Source organism: Narcine bancroftii, chromosome 3 (assembly GCF_036971445.1).
Source record: "Narcine bancroftii isolate sNarBan1 chromosome 3, sNarBan1.hap1, whole genome shotgun sequence".
Taxonomy (NCBI): Eukaryota; Metazoa; Chordata; class Chondrichthyes; order Torpediniformes; family Narcinidae; genus Narcine; species Narcine bancroftii.
The window spans coordinates 108,639,549-108,656,189 of record NC_091471.1 but is presented as its reverse complement, the minus strand read 5'-3'; the positions used below and the strand labels follow the sequence as shown (position 1 = coordinate 108,656,189).

The window sequence follows — 16,641 nt, the reverse complement described above, 5'->3', positions numbered from 1 at the left end:
CACACACACACACACACACACACACACACACACACACACACGCACACACACACACACACAGTGGTGCACTACAGTCACTACTGTGACAGAAAATAGATATATTTTTGGGAGATAAATTGGGGCAGGTTTTTTTAGTGTAGGTCACATACAAACACTTTAAAACAGATCTTATTTAAAATACTGGAGCTCTGCTCATGCTAGACATGTCGGGGTCAACAGCCTTTGGAGAAGCTTTGGAGAGTGCCCAAGAGACTTCACTAATGGATTGTTTACAAAAATGCAACAGATGAAAGAATTTGTCAGAGTCACAGATTGTCTGGAGGGAACTTGCTGTTCTAAGAGGATCATATGGTTTTGCAAGCAGAGACAGTCAAACAGGCTTTCTCTCTAAGAGAGATTGAGTGACTGAGTGAGAGAGAGACATGGACTGAGATCAGTTCTACAGTCTAACAGTCAGAAGCAGCAGCTGGGACTGGAACAGGACAAGCCGGCAAGCTTGTAGAAAACCCTATTTGGAAGACGGGTTGTGAGTCCTAAGTTCAGGCTCGTCAAAGCCCTTGTGGTTCATACAAGAGGAGAGGACTGGCTCCTTAATATTTCACTTGAAATAAGGGAAACAGAAAGGAACTCTGTGATGACATGAAAGAAAGAGGTTATCAACTGGAAAAACCTGATCGGGCAAGTTTCTTCAGCAAGACACTGAAGTGGCTGATTACAAGGAATCAGTTGTGGGTATTCAGTGAACAACAAATCTCTCTCTGAAAACTGCCAACAACCTTCCTGAATGGTAATGATTTACCTTTCAAGCACCAAAGCCTGGTGAACTTCATAAATGTTACATTTGTGCACAGTATAAGAATTGCCTGCAACCAGTGAACTTAGAGGAATGAGAAGTGAGATTGGACGGTGAATCAAATAACTTTTCTGAACTTACACACACGTGCACTTGATTCTGTTTTCATGTTTAAAGATAATTAAAAACAGCCCTTGTTTAAGTAACCATTTGTGTTGGTGAATATCTATTGTTGCTGGGTTTTGGGGTCCTCTGGGCTCAAAACACTACATTAAGAAAGGTGTATTCTTATGCAATTACAAAATAGTTCACATTATCCTGACTATACAACACCCCTCCTTCTCAAGATTAAAAAAAGTGTTCTTTATCACTTTCTTTCCAGTGCAACTTAAGTAACTGAACTTGTACACTAGTTTATTGACACAACTATTTTAAATAGTTCTTATCGATATTGCACTGGCGGCAGTATGTTCCTTCGCCATCTTGTGGATTTGACTGCGTCCGTTGGGCTCTGTGTTGCTGGTTCACGTGTAGGTGATGTAGCTTGTTGTGGTTCACCTGACAACTGCTGTGTTGATGTTTCGGTATTAGTGGTTGTGGTCTCTTCACTTGATACCTCACTTGATATTGGTGTTACAGGCTTTGCTGGTATTAAAGCTTTCTGCTTCATAACATTGTGTGTCGGCCGGATGTGAATTCTGTTCCTCCTCAGCTGATTGCCAGTCTGTCTTGACAATGAATGATCTTGGAGTCTCAGGTTCTCTGATGACCTTTGCTGGGGTCCATGTTTTCAACATTGGCTCTTGAATGTGCTGCCCTCGGAAGAGTTCTGGCAATATTTGTGTATGTTTGTTATAATGCTGGCAACCTTCTTCTTGTGAGTCAACCAGTCTTCCTCTGGTTTCCTCCTGGTCTTCTGGAGGGTGTATTTTTCTTGGCAGAGTTGTTTTATATCTCCTGCCATTTTGAAGTTCTGCTGGGGACTTCATGTCAGCCCTTAGAGGTGTTGCATGTAATGATAGAAGAGCGAGGTATGGGTCTTCTTTTGTTTCACGACACTTAACTAGTGTGCATTTCACAGTTTGCACTAGTCTTTCAATGAACCCATGACCTTTGGGGTAGTATGGGGATGATGTAGTGATAACAAACTCATACTCTGCCACCAGCTTTCTGAATTCTTGTGACGTGAACTGTATTCCATTGTCACATATTATTTTGTGGGTATTCCTTGTTCAGCAAGGAGCGCTCTCATTTCTGATGTGATAGTTTGCACTCTCAGGTCTTTCACCCTTTTGATGAATGGAAACAGAGTAGTAACAGGCTACTATGAAATACCACTCTTGATTCTCGGTGAATGAGTCTGCTTCCACTGTATGCCATGGCCTGGCAGGTACTTCTGTGGAAATCATTTCCTCTTGTGTGTTTCTGTTGATGCTTTTGGATATCTTCTTCATCTGCATCTCATAATTGACAGAGATCAACTACAACTCCTGCTAGCTATTCAGATGTAGAATTGCTGGTTCATCTGTGTCTATCATGTAGAACAATCAGAGGACGTTCTTTCCCTCATGGAAGCAATTGATCTTAGCTTTTCCTAGCTGCTTGATTATGGGTCCACCATAGGCTGTTAATGTGGCATTTGCAGTTTCCAATGCATCATCATTTGAATACCCTTTTATTATATTCTCTGGGAACATCTGGTAGTAGAGTCTGAGTGGAAGGACATTGTTTTGTGATCCAGTATCCAGCTTCACTTTTAGGTTAAATATCGTAGGCTTGTTCTGGATTGTTCTCTGTATTTGGATCCTTGTGTACATTTCACTTCCTTCTTTCATCTCACCTGACATCTCATGAAGGTGTATGGATTCTATGTCCAGTATGGGTGTCGGAGTCCTCATTGTTGTTTCCTTTTATGTGGTGGACCTTCTTTTTGTTTTTTTTTCTTCACTGATATTACTGTTTTCTTCATACCAGACTTGCACATCTTTTCCCAGTGGTTTGCTTTACCACAGGCTCAACATTCAGAACTGTATGCGGGGCATTTGTTTCAGTTATCAAAGGGGTGTTGTCTGCCACCCTCCTGCAGGTCTTGGGGGCTTGCACTTTTCTGATTATGTTCTTTATAGCATCAACCCTTCCTTCCCTTTGCTGTGGGTGGGTTTGCATAGATAGGGATTTTATTTGCATCCTCGTGGGTTGAAAGGATCTGGCTATATCTATAGCTTCGACCAGCTTCAAGCTGTTCTTCCCGATAAGAAAGTTTTGCACTTCGGGATGGGCACTCCTCTATATTAGTTGATCAACTAATCTTTCCTCTATATCCTTATATCTGCATTTTTCAGCAATAATTTTTAGTTTAGTGAGGAAGTTATCAACAGTTTTATCAGTCTCTTGCATTAAGCCTTGAAATTCATGGTGTTTAATTCTTTGATTATTCCTGGGTTCAAGGTGAGAAGCAAACTTTGCAAATATCTGCTCTGGATCATTTTTCTCCACCTCTGTAAGCTCCCAGCTATTAAATAAGTCAAGATCTCGCTCCTCTGACCTTCTCCTCTGTTGTTGTATTTTTAAAATAGCTTTTGAATGCTAAATTCCACTTCTGCTGAAACCTTTTAAACAATTCAACCAAGTCTTCAGCCTCCCAGTTCATCATTGGGTGAACTGCTGTTGCTCCAACCATTTTTTGATCTGTAATGTTTTTTCTCTTCTTCCCCTTTGTATTTCAATGACTTACAATCAATTGTATGCCTTTATTCTTGTTCTCTTATACCGCTGCCACCATGTTATGTCTCTAGGTTACTTGGGAGGCTTCTTAAATCACTTAGAGATTCAAGATTCAAATAACAAAAGAGACTTTATTTACTGATGCCTTCCACCATCTCAGGAAACTGCTTACACACACACGTGTGTATATATAGATATCTATATCTATACATACACCCCACAGTGGTGCATTCTTATGCAGTTACAAAATACTTCACATTATCCTGACAATATAACAGGATCTTTCACCCAATGTGTCCATGCCCACCTGCTTACCTAGCTATACTATTTCTATTTGGCAGAATTAGGATGGTTTTCTTCTATTCCTTGCCTACTTAAGTCTAAATTTTTTATTCACCATAGTTTTTGTTTCTCATTCTCTTACCTCTGCTGGCAGCGTTCTACAATTGGAGTGAGTTACTGGTGAATCTAATGTCATGTAGGGTTGCTGCATCTTGGCTCTAGGACTTGAGTCCCTAAACACCATTTAGGGCCCCAAACAGTCCTTTCAAGTTAAGAAACACCACATGTATCAGCGGGAGTCATCTAGAGCATCTGGTGCTCCCATTGTGGCCTTCTGCACATCAGAGAGATTGGGTGCAGACTGGGAAATTGCTTTGCTGGGCACCTTCGCTCTGTCCACTTCAGTGACAGGGATATCCCAGTGGCCAACAATTTCAATTCTGCACCCCACTTCAATGTCTGTCATAGGTTCATGTCAAACCAAGATCTCTTGTAAATTGGAGGATCAACACATAATTTTCTGTCTCGGCACTATTCCAATCAGATGGCATTAACTTTGACCTCTCTGGTTTCTGCTAGTCTACTCCCTGTTCTTCCTCTCTCTTCTCTATCGCTTTGTCTTCTTTCCTCCAGCTCTCTTGCCCTCTCCATTCACAGAGTCATCCCTCCTCCCCTTGTTTGATGGTTTCCCCTCCCTCCCTTATCCTTCTGCCTGTGGGACTATGCTCCTCCTCCTGTCCCACCCCCCACCCCCACCATTTTGTTTGGGTGCCTGCCGACCTTTTGTCACACCTTGATGCAAGGCTGAAACATGTGTTGTGTATCTTTATCTTTGCTATATAAAGTACACTGGTTAACCTGATGAGTTTCTCCAGAATTGTATTTTTACTTGAGGTCAGTATGATCTCCGGTGAGAGTTTGCGTGTTCTCCTTGCAACCATGTGGATTTCTTTCTTTTGCTTTGGTTCCCTACCATATCCCAAAGATGTGTAGGTTGGTTGGTTAATTCTGAATGTGCAGGTGAGTGGTAGAATCTAGGGGGAGTTGACGAGAATGAGGGAAGAAGTGTATCATTAGTAGAACTGGGTGCTTGTTGGAACCAAGGGCCTGTTATCATTCTTTGTGCATCTTTGACTTTGACTCTATGCAATGCAGCTTCCTGCCAACATGTAGCAGATGCAGAATGGAGTTAACCTTCTGAGAGCAGCCAGATATGCAAAGGATCCTCCACAATTCCTTTTGGCAGAAAAGTCAAAGGCATTTATACTTAGCTTTACCAATAACAGTTTTGACTTGATTGCTGCCTGCTCTCTCTGAATCATCTTTTTAAAGCTACACTTCACAAAATCTAGAGATGACAATTTTAATATAACACATAAAAAAATTATGCATGGTTCAAAAAATGAATATGCCAAATATTGAGCTCACAGTGGGATTTAAAAACTATAGCTTGTCAAAAGTACATTGTGTGCTTTTGTGATGCAAGAGCTGTGCGAGAGGTGAAGGACTTCAAAAGGAAACTTAGCAGAGATACTAAAGTGGACCATTTAATTATTGGCATTAGAATATGACTGTGCTATGGTGTGTAGAACCTTTTTATTTGGGCGCCTTCTTGCATTTTGCTCATACCTTGTGTTAGGTCTGCTTTGTTCATGAATGAGTGAGACAAACACCAGACTGAGTCGAAATCAGGGTTCTTTGTTCTTTATTACCGGATTGTAACACTTGCGACTAACAATGTTAGTCGGAGAATGCATTCTGCCGTTATCAGCAAAATGGTGATTTTTTATACCCTTGGATACATGCTTAGAACATCATCATATCATTACTTGTCCAATGACTAAAACTGTTGCTATCCTTTCCCTGCTAGCTTCCTGCCTCTCAATCCATCAATGTCTCTCTTATCTTGTAAGTACAAGGATGCATTCACATCTTGTTACAGCCCTGCCCAGGGTAACTCCTTACACATTCCCATCTCATGATGTTTTACCTTACACTTGACAAAACATTAGTTACCCTTTAGTTTCTATCGATGTGGTGCTGCTGATGGTGTGGGCCTGGGAGAGCGGGGAACAGAGACAAAGCGTTGCTCTGCAGGGTCCTACTGCTTGATTGTGAAGCCGAGGGCTCCATACAGGCTTTAAACAGCCTGTTAGAAGAGCCAAAAGAGTTTTTTTTTAACATCCTGCAACCACAAAGGTCTGTGCCCAAGATGGCAGCACCTGTGTTGGGCAGTGAACCATGATGTGTTGCAGACTCTGGGGGAGCAGTGGACCAGCACAGGGCACCAGAAACAGGGGAATACTCCCCCCCTCCCACCTTTGAAAAGGAGAAGCCTAGAAGATGACCCTACAAGAAGATGTCCACAGGAGCGGATCAGCGAATGTCTCAGCAGTTGAAGGATCCACATAGGCTGTGAGCTGTTGGTGACTTGCCCTTGATGGATTCTCACAGGCTGCAGACTGCTGGCTACTTGTCGACAAACCACTTACACCAGGCTGCAGGCTGCTAAGACTGGCTCATGGCAACCAGGTATCGGAAATGGGATTCGAGAAAGTGCTGAGGCCAAGAAGGGCTCCCGAAGGGCTTCAGACACTGAAAGCTTCCTGATCATATCAGAGGTTTGGATCTAGAATTGGGGCTGAAGTATATCGTGTATATTACATTTCTTGTATTATTACATGACAATAAAAAGAACTTTGAATCTTGAACCTTGAATGTGCTTTATTTTCTGAGAACTCCCCTCACTCTCCCAGTCTTCATGTTACTTCATGAGAAGGTGCTAATTAGCAGTCAGAGATTCTCATACCAGGAAGGTAATTCAGAAGAAAACATTTAGGACCACCTGCATGTGATTTGTAAAAGCTGTTTACAACACAAGTTGGCAGCCGACTGGATCCAAGACAGCAGGAAATAATGAACTGAAAATATTGATCCCTGTGATGAAGCAAATGATGGAGGTGGAAACAATCTCTTGGCATGTTGTGGTATACTTGTATTTGTTCTTAAACATTCTTACAAAATTTGGAGATGGAATAATTGGCCCTAGAACTTATGCTCTAAAACAAGTAAAAATGACTGTTTTCAGAACTGATTACTGCAGCTCGTAGCAGAGGTAAGTGATGCTTAACTGTGCATAATAATGGGATGGCTCAGCGTAAAAGAATTTGCATCCAGTACACTTGAAAGTGCATGCGACCTGCTATACTGATGCAATAACTCATCTAAGATAAATCCGTGAGTCACGCATTAACTGCTGTATTGCGAAGAAAAAGCCATCTGATTAATCAATACGATTGAATTGGTGCATAACAAATTGAAAGGATTCCAAAATTCCTGACAAGATCTCCACGTAAAATCTGTTGCCATTCTGCATTTCTTTATCTTGTTCCGCTCTTCCCTGTCTGAATCAGTAGAAGCAGTTGGAATGTGATTAGTTTAGTTTAGTTCTTTAGGTTTTTTTTTTCATCCTTATTACTTTAATATACCAGTCTAATAATGGGTCTGACATGGTTGCATCCATTATATTTATTACTAGATGGAGTTATTACAATAACTATTAATGTAGATAGGCACATTTAATTACTTACTCATTTTTTCCTCTCCATTTGGCATGTATTTGCTTGTATACAATTGATTCATTATGTAATCATCATTTATTATGTCAGCTTATATGTTAAACTCAATAAAAATATATTGAAAAGAAAAAGGAATGTGACAACTGACCTCTATAGGCCATAGTTATGTATGTGACATTAAGAATGATCACTGTCTCATCACACAGCAGTGAATCTGCCAGAAACTGACAACTGAAGACTGCACTGAGTTTGATTTTGGCTCTCTGGCAGCTAAGCAAAGTGTTGACATAATCCAGCTTGGCCTTTACAAACAGGATGAGGCGAAGTCCCACCAAAACCTCAGGGATTGTTGACTTCAGGAAAGGGGAGGAGGGAAGGAGTTTTAACTATTCTACCTGGATTCTTAAAGCAAATTCATTATAATTATCAGCTATCTGCTGTGTGCAGTACAAAAACGGCTGCATAAGTTCAGTTAAAGATGTGACGTGTTCCTGAATTTTGGAAATTTAACGTCATACTTTTCTTCGTGTGATTGTGCATTTTTTTTTGCTAACAGGGTGCTGAGAAAATATTGTCAATGAATGAATCAGGGGAGCTGCAAGATCTCTTAACCAAGATTGAGGTATTTTTTTTAAATTGTACACTTTAAGTATGGACAACCTGCTTGTGTTGTCCCCTGGAATAATAAGCACAAAGCTTATTACAGGCCATCCCCAGATAATAAATGGGCCCCATTTTTACAGACCTCCTTAAGACAATTTGATCTATATTGGAAAAAACACAAAAATAACTCGACATGGTAACCATACCACTACAGTATTGCAGTGAATGCCATCAAAAGCACACAAGAGTGAAAAGTGGAGAGAAGAACAAACCCAGTTCTGCTATGCACAGAGGTTTAAATTTAATAATCTTATAGGAGCTCTATTGCATGAAAAGTTGTCCATTAAATCAGGCACTCATAATTTGGGGATGGCTTGCACTGATTTTCTTTAGATTGTTATTTATTGAGTTATGATGATCTGAATATCATTTCTTGTTTTTTCTTTCTTTCTCCCATTTATTTTGCAGACACTATTATTTAACCATTTTAATATTGCCTGCTTTCTACCTAATTGCTTATTTTCTCTTAGTGCTTCTAAATCAAATCAACATAAAATGCTTTGTTTTTCTTTTTCCATTAATTAATTCATAATTTCAAACCACAAAACGATTAAAGGGATTAAAATATGCAGCATTATACAATGATCATTTATCTGAGGAAATGTTGGCATAATTATGAGGACACCGTGTGAAAACAGCCAGGGAGTACAAGAATGGAGGAAACACAAAGTCCAATCAGATTTTGCGGCCGTGTGTCAATTATTTTTCCTTTTTCTACAAGAGCATAAGATATGGGACCAGACCTAGGCTATTCAGCCCATCGAGTCTGCCCGCCATTCAATCATGTGCTGATCCATTTTTCCAGTCAGCCCCACTGCTTGGTCTTCTCCCCATAAACTTTGAAGCCCTAGCTAATGAAGAACCCATCAATCCCTGCCTTAAATCTCAGCCAATGACTGCCTCTATATAAGCCTGTGGCAACAAATTCCACAGATCACCACCCTCTGACTGTTAAAATTCCTCTGTATCTCCGCTCTTAGTGGCCACTGTGACATTGTGCCCTCTTGTCCTCGACCCTCCCACCATGCAAAAAAAAACACTTATCTACAATCTACTTAATGCATACTTTTAAATCATTCAAAATGCTTCAATGAGATCCCCCCTTCATTCTCCTAAATTCCAACCCACTCAGGCCAAGAGTCATCAAACATTTCTTATATGATAACACTTCCAGTCCCCTATAAAGCCTCAACACCACAATCATGCTCTTATATTCTATTCATCTTGAAATGAATGCTAGAATTTCCTGGTGATCAAATTGAAAGGGAAACTTGCAGGACAACCATTGTTGGAAGTGTAAGTTTAAAGATGGGCTAGGTGACAAAAATCTCTTTCTGAGAGGTTGTCAATCAAATAGGCTGATAGTGAGAAACAATATTGTGGAAAATGATTGCAAGGAGAAGGGTTGGGGAGAGTGGAGTAAGAAGTAGAGAAAAGACTACTGGTGGGGATATTCTGGAGCTTAATAACATACTGACAAACTCCTTTTACTAGAAAATTACCTGAATCAGTCAGAATTACTATAAACTGATGGGATCCAGGTGTGTGCTAAACGGGCTGCAGCTCCTGAAAGCAACCTGAGCTTTCACTGGAATCTATCATTGTCCCAATGTTTGCTCGGTCATGCTGTTTTCAACTGGTGAAACCTGATGCCTCATCAAAAGGATAAAGCTTTGACCTGCACCAAGAGTAGCCCACACTGTGAACTTCAAAATTTGCAAAATGGACTCAAATCTCACAGCAGCCTCACGTGGAAAGTCTTCTGTGTGCTTGCTCATTCAGGGTGCTGGGCTGCCTCCGGATTTCCTTCCAACCATCGCTGTGGCAAGTCATTGAATTAATGGCTGTGCAATAGATCCTGGTCATATTAAATGGCCTACTCCAGCTCCTGTTTTTTTTTGTGTTCTTGTGTTCTTATCCAGTGTGTAAGCTGCCTCACAAGCTTTCATTTTCCCATTCTAGAGCATGCTTGTGACTCAGGACTCACCGCATAGAGATCATGCCTCTAAGTGAGTTGGCAAAGTGCCAAAGGCCGATCTGACGCAGTGATATATCATATACCCTGCTCATTGCAACTCTGCCAGAATATCTTGTCCATGAAATGAAATAGATCTGGTTATATTAAAGTTTTGCAAGGCAGAAGTGAGGGCCCACTTCAACATCTTGGATGTTTATGAGACTAATGAGATTGTAGGAGGAATAGGAGAAGGTTAATAGGATACCTGTGACTGAGCCCAGGATAACAATATTCTCTCGTGAGGTTTTGGGCATTGGTAATATCTCTCTCTCCCTGCACTCCTCCAGCCTGTGGTAAATTACCTCCTGTGAGAAGGAGGGAAGAATATTCATGAGCGCCTACCAGTTTTTGATGCTATCCTTGTGTAGGGTTTGACATGCACCTCTGGGTATTGGAACAGAGGTAAATATGTGAGTGTAATAATGTATGCATTGGGTAGAGTTTTTTCTGAACTTGGGCAGACGTGTTTGCTTATTCATACGCTCATGGCATTGTGACCAGGCATTGATTTTTGTGATTGGTTTCTCTGTTTCTGCCCAACGTGCTAAAAGTTCTCCTCTCCCTGAAGGATCCACTGCATCATGACACTAAAATGGCTGCCTTGTCCCCATTCCTGTGCTGCTGACCTGTTGCCTTTGCTCTCCAATGGGCTAGAAGGCTAGAAGCAGCTGCAGCATTCAGTAATTTTAAGCTTGCTCACTTGTCTGCATTAAATTCCATCTGCCATTTTTTAGCCCATTTTCCCGACTGGTCCAGATCCCTCTGCACGCTTTAAAAACCTTCTTCGCTGTCCACAACACCTCCAAACCTGCTGATCCAATTTACCAAATCATCATCCAGATCATTGATATAGATGACAAACAACAATGGTTCCAGCACTGATCCCTGAAGCCCACCACAAGTCACAGGCCTCCAGTCTGAGAAGCAATCATCCACCACTACTCTTCTTTCCTCCAGCCATTGTTGAATCCATTTCACTACTTCACCATGAATACCTTCTGAACCTTCCTGACTAATCTCCCAAAGGCCTTACTAAAGTCCATGTAGACAACATCCACAGCCTTTCTTTTGTCAACTTCCTTGGTAACATCCTTGAAAAACTCTGCAAGATTGGTTATACATCATCCACCATGCACAAAGTTATGTTAACTATCTCTAATCAGTTTTTGGCTATCCAAATAATTGTATATCTGATCTCTTACAACACCTACTGAAGGAAAAATTTAAAATATTGGAAAATACAACATTTTGTTATTATCAAATAAAGACATTTTTTTGTGAAATATTTGGTCAAGATTTAGTATTACCAGCAGAGACAGAAGTAGAATTATTATTAAGTAATAGGATGTAAAGATATTAATTTCAGAGTTGTATAAATTATTACAAAAGAAGGCTCAAAAAGAAGTTCATAAATCAAGACATAAATGGGAAGTAGATTTAAATAAGCAAATAGATGAACGTAGATGGATTCAGATATGTAGAGAATATGAAAAGTACAATAAATGTGAGATATCGATTAGTTCAATATAATTTTATTAATCAGTTATATTTCACACCACAAAGGTTACATAAAATTAATTATATTTATTTAGATTTATGCTTTAGATGTGGACAGATGTTGTTACTTTTTTGTATTCGACTTGGCAGTGTTCCACAATTAAATCTTTTTGGCTCAATTTGGGTAATTTATTAGAATGAATAACTGGAGTAAAATTCCCACAGGATCCAATATTATTTTTACTGGGAGATGTTAGAGGAATTAAACCTAAATTAAAACTGAATATGTCTCAAGTAAAATTTGTTCAAAATGTCTTGGCAATAGCTAGAAAATATTGCTATAACTTGGAAGTTGGATACTGATGTGGGAATGGATAGATGGCATGTAGAAGTTCAGAGTTGTGTTCCATGAGAAAATTGCTTCTTATTTAAGAGATAAATATCATACATTTTGTGAAATATGGAGCCCATATTTATAAACTGTTGGTATTAAAATTTAAATGAATCTTGAACATACCCTCTCTTATAACTCTTATAGGTCTTTATAAATATTTATATGTTTACAAGTATTGGAAAGTGAAGTACTCCTGTTGTGGTTTTCTTGTCCCTCTTCTTTTTCTTTCTTTTAGTTTGTTGGGAGCTGTGGGGAGGGGGTGGGGGATTAATAGGAGGTTTTTCTTTCTTTTGTATTTCTTTACTCGTTTTTTTTCTTTTTTATAAAATACCACATGTATTTGGATTGTTTGAAATATTGTGATATGTTTGTGAGTGGTTTTATTAGAAATAAAATATTCAATAATTTACCTGCTACTAACAACCAACTCCACTGGCCTATAATTTCCAGGGTTACTTCTGAAGCCTTTTTTAAACAATGGAACAATGTTTACATTGTTCCTCCAATCCAACAGCACCACACACATTGCTGAGGACTTTTAAATACTTCTGTTAGACCCCCTGTAATTATTACACTAGCCTCCCTCAAGGTCCAAGGGAATATCTTGTCAGCTCCAGTGGATTTATCCACCCTTGTTTGGTTTAAGACTGCAAACACTTCTTCCTCTTTAATCTGCATAGGTTCCATGATCTCTACTTTTTTCATTACTTCCCATGACTGTGCCTGTTTCCTGAGTGAATACTGATGAAAAAAAAAATATCCTCCATCTCTTTTGTCTTCATACAAAGCCGACCACTCTGATCTTCCAGGGGACCAATCTTGTCCCTTACTATCCTTTTGCTCTTAATATACCTGGAGAAACCCTTATGATTTTGCTTCACGTTGTCTGCCAAAGTGACCTCATGTCTTTTAACCTTCCTGATTTCTTTCTTGAAGTTTTTCTTGCATTTTTAATATGCTTCAAGTACCTCATTTGCTCCATGTCGCCTATACACCTCTCTCACCTTCTGAACCAGAACCCCAATATACCTCAAAAACCAAGGTTCTCTATGTCTGCTAAACTTACTTTTAATCCTGACAGGAACATACAAACTCTGTACTCTCAAAATTTCACCTTTGAAGGTCCTCTACTTACCTCAGACATCCTTGCCTGAAAACAACTCATCCCAATCCACACATTCTAGATGGATTCTCATTTCATCAAAATTAGTCTTTCTCAAATTTAGAATTGCAACCCAAGACCTATAATTAATTGGAAACTAATGGCATTATGATCACTAGACCCAAAATGTTCCCTACACATACTTCTGTCACCTGCCCTGTTTTGTTTCCTAAAGGAGATCCAGTATTGCATTCTCTCTAGTTGGTACCTCTAAATATTGATTTAGAAAACTTTCCCGAACACATTTGACAAACTCCGAGCCATCTAGCCCTTTTACAGTATGGGAGTCCCAGTCATTATATGGAAAGTTAAATCTCCTACTATCACAACCTTATGTTTCCTGCAGCTGTCTGCTATCTCTCTACAGATTTGCTCTTCCATTTCTCATTGACGATTGGGCGGTCGAAAATACAACCCCACGAGTGTGGTCATACTTTTCCAGTTCCTCAATTCCTCCCATATATTCCCAGTAGATGAGCCTTTAGATCTGTCCTGCCTGATCACAGCTGTGATATTTTCTCTGATGAACAATGCCACTCCTCCCCATTCATCCCCTCATTCTATCATGTTTAAAACAACAGAACCCCAAAACATTGATCTGCCAGTCCTGCCCCTCCTGCAACCAAGTTTCACTAATGGCCACAATGTCATAATTCCACATGCCAATCCATGCTCTAAGATCATCTGCCTTTTCTGTAATACTCCTTGTATTGAAATAGATGCACTTTAGAAAATTTCCATGTACAACCTGTTGACTTTAATGTTGCATGAAATTTTCACATCATCTTTTTCCTCCTCCACTCCTCTGGCACTCTGGTTCCCATCTCCCTGCAATTCTAGTTTAAACCTACTGGAGCAGCACTAGCAAATCCCCCTGCAAGGATATTAGTCTTCCTCCAGTTCAGATGCAAACTGTCCTGTAGGAACAAGTCCCACCTTCCCTGGAAGAGAACCCAATGATCCAGAATCCTGCAGCCCTCCCTCCTGCACCATGTCTGTAGCCACATGGTAAGCTGCATTATCCTGCCATTTCTAACCTCAGTAGCACATGGCATGAGTAGCAATCCTGTGATCACAACCTCATCAAGATCATGAACTCTCCTTGCAGGACCTCCTCACCTTTCATACCCATGTTATTGGTCTCTACGTGGACCACGACATCTGGCTGCTCACCCTCCCTCCTGAGAATGAGAGGTCTTGGACCAGGGAGGCAACATACCATCTGGGATACTCAATCTCTTCCACGGAACCTGTTATCTATCTCCCTAACTATGGAATCCCTTATTACTATAGCTCACCTCTTCTCCTCCCTTTCTTTCTTAACCACATGACCAGACTTTGTCCCAGATTTCTGTGGCTCGTCCCTGGTAGGTCATCTCCCTCAACTGTATCCAAAATGCTATACTTATTATTGAGGGTGCCCTGCACTGCCTGCCTTTTCCCTTTCCCTCTCCTGACTGTCACCCATCTACCCTCCTCCTGCATCATAGGTGTGATAGTGTTCCTGTAACTCCTGTCTATCCCCCCCTCTGCCTCTTGATGATCCAGAGTTCATCCAAATCCAGCTCCAATTCCTTAACTTAGCTTGTCAGGAGCTGCAGCTGGATGCACTGCTCACAGATAGTGTTGGCTTCCCTGACAATCCACATTCTTCAAGAGGAGTATTCCCCTGCATTGCTGCCATTCCCACAGTTTATGACTAGAGGAACAAAATATATCACATATAAAATCTTTCCTTACTTGTGCCTACCTGCTGAATCCTTTTTGTTCGTTGACAGAGGTGGTCTTTTCTTACCTCAACTCCTACTATCCCTTGACTCTTACCTGCTCTCACCAATATAAAATATGTAAACAGATAACTCTAAACTAATGCATGGAGGCATACTTCTAAGTTGCTTCTAAAAGTAAAGAATGTCAATAATGATAATATTTAATCAATTTCAGCCGTCAGTACCTGGAAAGGGCCACAGCTATGGGCAAATAGCACATGTCAGTCTGGCAGCTGGGACTGGCAGCTGTGACAGAGCCCGGGAAACAGTTTCCATAGCGGTCTGCAGCAGCAAATTCGGTGGGTGAAGGATCTGTAAGGACAACAGCCAGCGAGCACGGTCTTGGAACAGATCACCGCGGGGCAATCCCGCATCACTCTGGCTGTTGTGCCTCGCATTCCGCCAGGCTCAGTGGCGTGGAACCCAGAGGGAGGCGTTTGTCCTGGGCAAGCACTTGTCTCCAAATCCTTGCCCTGGTACAAGGTGCTTAAAGCTGAAAAGCTACAAGACACCGTGTTCATTTTCACTTGCGAAGGGATGGGTTAAATGACGCAACTTGTATTTTGGAAATCTGTAAGTTGAGGTGGCAATAGCTGCTTGTGTGAAATGGACCAAACTGACTAGAAATTAAAGTAGTATGTTTACTGAACATAGCAGAGCTATATTTAATTTTGCTCAGAAGCAGAAGGAACATTTAACAGCTATATCATAGACAGGAAGTACAACTGTGAATCATGTGTACAAGGGCTTAATATAATTACAATGTCATACAACCTGAGATTGCCAGTAGAAAATGTTGGCAAGGAAATATCCAACCTTTTCAAACTAGAAAAAAACCCCAAATCAACTGCAAACATCTTTGAAATTCAGGATCCATAATAGTGACCATCTGCAAGATCTTCTCTGGGCTCAAATATGCTTAGATTTTTTGCATCATGTTGGTTTACAGAATGTGTGCATGTCATAACTGAGAACAAGATCCAACATTGGACAATTGGAGCTGGCAATTGAAGCCCCTTGTACATGAGATTGAGTATAACTTGTGGAACTTTTTTTAAAAGATGCAGCATGCTAGAAGGCCCTTCTAGCACACGAAACCAGTGCTGCTCAATTATATACAATGAAAGTACCAATCCCGTATGTTGGAGGGTGGGAGAGAACCGGAGCACCTGGAGAAAAGTCATGCAGGTCACAGGAAGATTGTACACTTTCCTTACAGACAGCGATGCTTTCAAGTCTGGGTCGCTGGCACTTTAAGACCGTTGCACTAAGCTCTATGCTAACTGTGACACATGTAGTTTGTCACTTCTTCCAAGGGCATAGATAGGATAGACAGTTAGAATCTTTTTACCCAGGCCAGGGGAATCTAGAATGAGAAGGCACAGGTTTAAGGTGAGAAAGAAGAAATTGACACACAGAGGGTGGTCATTATTTGGAATGAGCTGCCAGAGGAGGTGGTGGAAGCAGATACAATAACAATATTTTAATGATGTTTCTTGGATAAGAAAGCCCTGGAGGGATATGGGCTTTATGTGGGCAAGTGGCATTAGTGTAGATGGGTATCATATTTTATATGGACTAGTGACTGTTTTATAACTGTATAATTGTAATTTATGGTGTCTCACTGTGACTGGGCAATTCAAACTTGCAGTTGTCATAGGTTCACAGTGGGATGCAGAACAGGAACAAGCCCTATAATGCAGCCATTTTTAATATTTAATATTATATTTACCAGTATTAATATTTACCAGTATTAATTCCA

General features: G+C 40.5%; 1 protein-coding gene and 1 long non-coding RNA gene across 2 annotated transcripts in view; one reads left to right on the top strand and one right to left on the bottom strand.

The window, feature by feature from the left end:
* Positions 1-16,641, bottom strand: part of LOC138756186 (uncharacterized) — a 129,021-nt gene that overhangs the window by 67,181 nt on the left and 45,199 nt on the right. The gene's annotated exons all lie outside the window — the stretch shown is intronic.
* Positions 1-16,641, top strand: part of grxcr1a (glutaredoxin and cysteine rich domain containing 1 a) — a 68,232-nt gene that overhangs the window by 45,796 nt on the left and 5,795 nt on the right. The window contains exon 4 of the mRNA XM_069930335.1: positions 7,934-7,999. Coding sequence (XP_069786436.1) covers positions 7,934-7,999 — 66 coding nt within the window. The remainder of the gene's footprint in view (positions 1-7,933; positions 8,000-16,641) is intronic.